The sequence below is a fragment of the Sinocyclocheilus rhinocerous genome, unplaced genomic scaffold, assembly GCF_001515625.1.
Source record: "Sinocyclocheilus rhinocerous isolate Xijiao unplaced genomic scaffold, SAMN03320098_v1.1 scaffold3433, whole genome shotgun sequence".
Taxonomy (NCBI): Eukaryota; Metazoa; Chordata; class Actinopteri; order Cypriniformes; family Cyprinidae; genus Sinocyclocheilus; species Sinocyclocheilus rhinocerous.
The window spans coordinates 25413-31332 of NW_015647976.1; the positions used below are offsets into that span (position 1 = coordinate 25413).

At 35.7% G+C, this 5920-nt stretch overlaps 1 protein-coding gene across 1 annotated transcript in view; it reads right to left on the bottom strand.

Moving 5' to 3' along the window:
* Nucleotides 1-912: 912 nt before the first annotated feature.
* gdf11 (growth differentiation factor 11) overlaps nt 913-5920 on the bottom strand; it is a 73209-nt gene continuing 68201 nt past the window's right edge. The window contains exons 2-3 of the mRNA XM_016514029.1: nt 1807-2198; nt 913-1317 (exon numbers count right to left, since the gene is read on the bottom strand). Of these exons, the coding sequence (XP_016369515.1) occupies nt 943-1317; nt 1807-2198 (767 nt within the window). The 3' untranslated portion in view covers nt 913-942. The remainder of the gene's footprint in view (nt 1318-1806; nt 2199-5920) is intronic.

A 5920-nucleotide genomic window follows, 5' to 3' on the forward strand; every position in this document is an offset into this window, starting at 1 on the left:
CATGGGAAACATTATTTTTACACAAATGACTATTAATTTACTGTGTGTGGGTGAGAGACACTCTTTTCACTTCTTTTTCAATAAATAATTTATTTTTGTTAAAATTTTTTTTGTTATGATGATTTTGTCGATCACAGATGCTGAAACACATGAATAGTACTACATCATAAATTCATGTGTTTAAAATAAACGGTTATGTTCCTTTTCTCCTTAAAAGTGGTAGAAATAAAAATGTCTTCATTTCTTTTCCTTTGTAATTTTCATGAGTAAAAAGAGGATCAAAGTAGTCATGAAAGGGTGCCTAGACTATTTGGAATGTCGCACCATAGTGGAAGCAGCTTTAGTGGAGGGTGCGGGGTGCATTTGTCTCCTGTCATTTCTTTAATGCATAACATTAGCATTGAAGTACAATAAAAATACATGTAGGAAACCTAGAATAAGTCTTAGTATGCTGGCTTAAACACTTTGGACTCAATGTCAAAATCTTTCTCATAACTGAAAGATGCATATATATGCAAATAATAATTAAAAAATATATAATAATATTATACATTCCTAAAAGATAGATCAACACTAATAACTCCACAAGTGTTTTTTCTTATGTTCTACTATATCTTGCACTACATTTTATATACTGTATATACTGTATGTATGTATGTATGTATATATATATATATATATATATATATATTATAAGCCAAATATTTGGTAGAACTAAAATTCAGATTCAAATAATGTGAGAAATTAGGATCCTGGACCTAAGAGTGTTCTACTGGACTTATGAAAGAAACAACAAATGTGTTTTTGTTCTATGTACATTATGTAGTATTCTTTCCAAGGAATGTAAGGAAAATATAAGGAAATTGCAGAGACTTGCAGGGACTTGCATCCCTAACACCCTCCTTCCATCACTTCCCCTTAGCTCAACCAAAACACATAATTCTATGAACAGCCACAACGGTCCACCACCATTCCTGGGATTTTGCCATGGATTATCTGTTGTTTATCATTGAAGTACAGCATGTTTATCGGCGACATCTTCGTGGGTGTGCAGCATGGCCCTGCCGAGCCTCTAGGATTGGCATGCTGAACCAGATGAGTATGTGGGTACTTCTGCATGAACATGTACTCACACTGGCCTGAACAGTAGTTTGCCTTGTAACGTTTGGGTGCAATGATCCAGTCCCAGCCAAAAGCTTCAAAGTCCACTGTGAGCGGGTAGCGACAACAGCGGGATTCTGTGGAGTGCTCATCACAGTCAAGACCCAGATTTCTCCGTGAGCGCTTGGTTGTTTCAAGAACCTTGACCTCCAGGTACTGTATGTATGTATGTATATATATATATATATATATATATATATCTTCCATTTTGAAACTGTCCCCTAACCAGCCATAATTCAACAAGTTTCCAGCATCAAGTATTTTTATTTTTTTTCTCTGAATGTGTAATACTGCAAAAAGCAACAAAATCACAGACAATGAGAATATATTTGATGTAGAGCGAGATTTTGGACCTGAATTTCAGAACTACCCAGCGCAATTCATCTAAAATAAAAACCTAAAAAACCAAGGTTTGTTGTGTGTTGTGTGTGTGTGTATGTATATATATACAGTGGGTACGGAAAGTATTCAGACCCCCTTAAATTTTTCACTCTAATTACAGGAGGAAGAAGACATACAGAGATGGGTCAAGCACCCTCTATAACAGCAGTCTCAAATTCATCTGAAGTGACAAAGCTAAAAATTTTAACCTTTGGTTTAGTACAATGATTATTGTTTCCACTATAGCAGTATTTTTGGTCTAACAGGTCTAAGGGTCCTTACCAGTCCTTCCTCTCCAGGCCGCAGAGATGTCACAGCCAGGTCATTGCCACTCTCATCATAGGCATTTATATCAATGCCCCAGTTTGTGTGTGGCTGCTTGAACCAGTTCTGCAACACATGCTTGAAATCAATGCTCTGCCAATGACCCGCTTGCGAACTGAGCTCTATTTTGAGTGACCGGATACGGATGTGTCGGCTTCCTTGCTCAGTGATAGGTTTAAGGCGAAGGATCTGCAAGTAAACAGTGGAAGTTTGCTGTAGTGGCCGCAGATAAACCCACAGCTGGGCTTTCAGGACCTTGGTAAACATCAGTTTTGGACTGAACTTGAAGAAACAACAGCTGGGTTTCCCATCCACCTGCACCAGAGGTTCAGCTGAAGGAAACAAAATAAAATGCTATTATTCACTGAAATTGCATTTAAAATGGTCAAATAGTATGACAGTATGATGAAGCAAAACAATAGAAATCTAAAATAGAAATATAGCTGTAGCAACTTCAGGAAAACAATGTGTGGTGGACACATGCATTTAACCCGTTCTAGTCTTCAGATGCTGCCGACCAAACATTTTTACATTTTACTGTACTGGAATGGTATGAAACTTGGTGCCAATGGTCGTACTTGCAATATGAACGTACAAAAAAATATGACTGGAAAGGAATAAATGGTCCTAAAAAATAGTCATACTTCTATTCTTAGTGGTCTAAAATGACCTCCATAGGAAAGGAATGAGAAATTTAAAAAAAAAGAAAGAAAAAAGAATGTAATAAAATACACAGCCTTTTAACTACATGCATATTAACTACTGTGACTGTAAAAAAAATAGCATTTTTTAAAAATAAAAACAATTCAGCCACAAAACTTCAAGTGTAAAAGACAGACAAAGAGAGAGAGAGAGAGACAGAGAGAGAGAGAGAGAGACAGAGAGAGACAGAGAGAGAGAGAGAGAGAGTCTTACACATAATGCAGAAAATGAAAACAGAATAAAATGTTTTTTCTAATATATGAAATGTGTCTTACACAATGCATAAAATGAAAACAGAATAAAACGTTTTTTCTAATATGTGCATTATTTTACATATAAATAAAGGGTGCATAATTAAGAGGTGAATATTGTTTAGTGCCATGATTTGATCTGTAATGTGTCTTACACATAATGCATAAAATGAAAACAGAATAAAACTTTTTTTTCCCTTCTAATATATGCATTATTTTACATATAAATAAAGGGTGAATAATTAAGAGGTGAATATTGTTTATTGCCATGATTTCCTAGAAATTACAAGAGGATTAGCCTATGTCAGTCACTTGAACGTGCACACTTCCTGCACACTTCCTTCCATGTGAATGCATCTCAATTTAATATAAATCAAACAATGCACTTAATTTTTTTATTAATCCCTCAACATGGCAAATCTTTTCACAGTTTAGCATTTTCAGTGTCTTGGCAAGTAGACAAAGTTTGGTGTGATAAACCTGAAACCGTTATACACCCTGTAATAAACCCTGGAATAATGGGGGGAGGGGTAGACTCGCTCTTTAAATGAGTCTACTCCTCAAGATTACTGTTATAAACATGAGCTGCGTCCAAAAGGTGAAGGGGGAGGTGTTGCTACAATTTATAGTAATATTTTCAGTATTTCTCAGAGGTCTGGTTTCAAGTATAATTTGTTTGAAATGATGGTAATGGTATATGGTATACAAGTGTTAATGTGGCGTTTGTACTGGCTACTGTATACAGGTCACCAGGGAACCATACAGACTTTATCAAAGAATTTGAGGATTTTCTATCTTAGTTAGTGCTGGCTGCAGATAAAGTCTTAATTGTTGGTGATTTTAATATCCATATTGATAATGAAAAAGATGCATTAGGATCAGTGTTTATAGACATTCTGAACTCCATTGGGGTCAATCAACATGTGTCAGGGCCTACTCATTGTTGTAATCACACTTTAGATTTAATACTGTCACATGGAATTGATTTTAATGGCATTGAAATTCTGCAGCAGAGTGATGATATCTTGGATATCATCTAGTCTTGTGTATACTCCATATAGCTAAAGCTGCAATTTCAACTCCTTGTTACAAATATGGTAGAACCATCACAAAAGACTGCTTTGTAAATAATCTCCCTGACGTGTCTCAATTCCTCAGCAAATCCAATAGCTCAGAAAAACTTGATGTTGTAACAGAAACTATGGGCTCTCTCTTTTCTAACACTTTAGATACAAAAGATTAAGGAAAAGAGTCAGACACCATGGTATAACAAGCACACTCACACCTTAAAGAGAGCAGTCTGGAAAATGGAGCGCAGCTGGAAGAAAACAAAAGTAGGTATTTCATATTGCAGGGAAAGGAAAGTACTTCTACTTATAGAAAAGCTCTAAAAACGGTTAAATCTGCTTACTTTTCGTCTCTTTTATAAGAAAACAAATACAACCCCAGGCATTTATTCAATACAGTGAAAATATTAACCAAAAATAAAGCATCAACAGACGCAGACATTTCCCAATAGCACAGCAGTAATGGCTTTATGAACTTCTTTACTTCCAGGATCAATACTATTACAGATAAAATTCTGACAATGCAGCCATCAGCTGCAGATTATCCACTATAGATCCCCTGAGGAACAATTCCATTCATTCTCTGCAATAGGAAAGGAAGAATTGTATAAACGTCAAATCATCAAAACCTATAAAATGTACGTTAGACCCTATTCTATCTAAGCTACTAAAAGAGGTGCTTCCAGAAGTCATAGATCCTCTTCTGAATATTATTAATTTGTCAATGTCATTAGGATATGTCCACAAAACCTTCAAATTGGCTGTTATTAAGCCTCTCATTAAAAAAACACAACTTGATCCTAAAGAATTAGTTAATTACACACCAATCTCAAATTGGACTGCTCTCATCAGAGTTACAAATGCCCTGCTCTTATCATTCGATTCTCTATTAGTGCTACTGGATCTTAGCAGTGTGTTTGACACTATCGACCACAACATTCTTTTGAGTAGACTACAGAATTATGTTGGCATTGGTGGAATTGCATTTGCATGGTTCAAATCTTACTTATCTGACCATCATCAATTTGTAGCAGTGAATGAAGAGGTATCATATTGATTGCAAGTACAGCATGGAGTACCACAAGGCTCAGTACTTGGACCGCTGCTTTTCAGTTTTCATGTTACCTTTGGGAAATATCATCAAGAAACATGGGGCCCCATTTATAAAATGAGTGTACGCACAGATTTGATCTTAGAGTGTGTGTACGCTAAAATCCACGTTCATATTTATAAAAACGTCTTTGACGTGGAAAAATACTTACCGCCACATCAGGGTCTGAGCAGGCGTACGCACTTTTCCTTGTGGCAAAGTCGGAGTACTGCAGCTATTTGAACATCTAAGCTGCAATAATAATAAAAGCGGTGTACGTGCAAGCACTGAATTCATCATAAACAACAAAGATGCAGTGTAAGAGATTAATTGTGCAGTGTAGTCAGATTTATTAATGGGAGTTTTTGCGAAGATTAAACTGACCTTTTTAGTAGCCTAATGTTGAGAGTTCTTTACTCGCTTTCTGTACACAGTTTATTCCATGTTTTTTTTTTTTTTTACTATTTTATTTTACAAGAGAACTTGCAAAGTCTTGATTTACTACTAATGCATAAAATAGAAAAAAAAATGCATAAATACATCTCCCACTGTTTTGTCTGTGTAGCCTGTTAGAATAGGCCTATGTCGTGCAATAACGGTTTTAATATATTCTATTCAAGAACATTGCTAACCGTTTTTATTTATAACAGCTGCTTTGTTTCTGTGAAAATGAATAGACATCAGCCTTAAACTTTGTTTTTGCATTTACATCAGTTATACTTGTATAAAATACACTATATATTAGGGCTGCCCCCTAATAGTCGACTAATCGTTAGTCGACCAGAAGAGACTTGGTCGACCAAAATTTTTTAATCGCTTAAAAAAAACACATTGGCAAAGTCACGCAGATCGTTAACGGCTGATATATGGTAATACAGTAGCCTACATCTGGCAGGACATCCAAACGCTCGCCTATCAATCATCCACCACAAATATGGCTTATC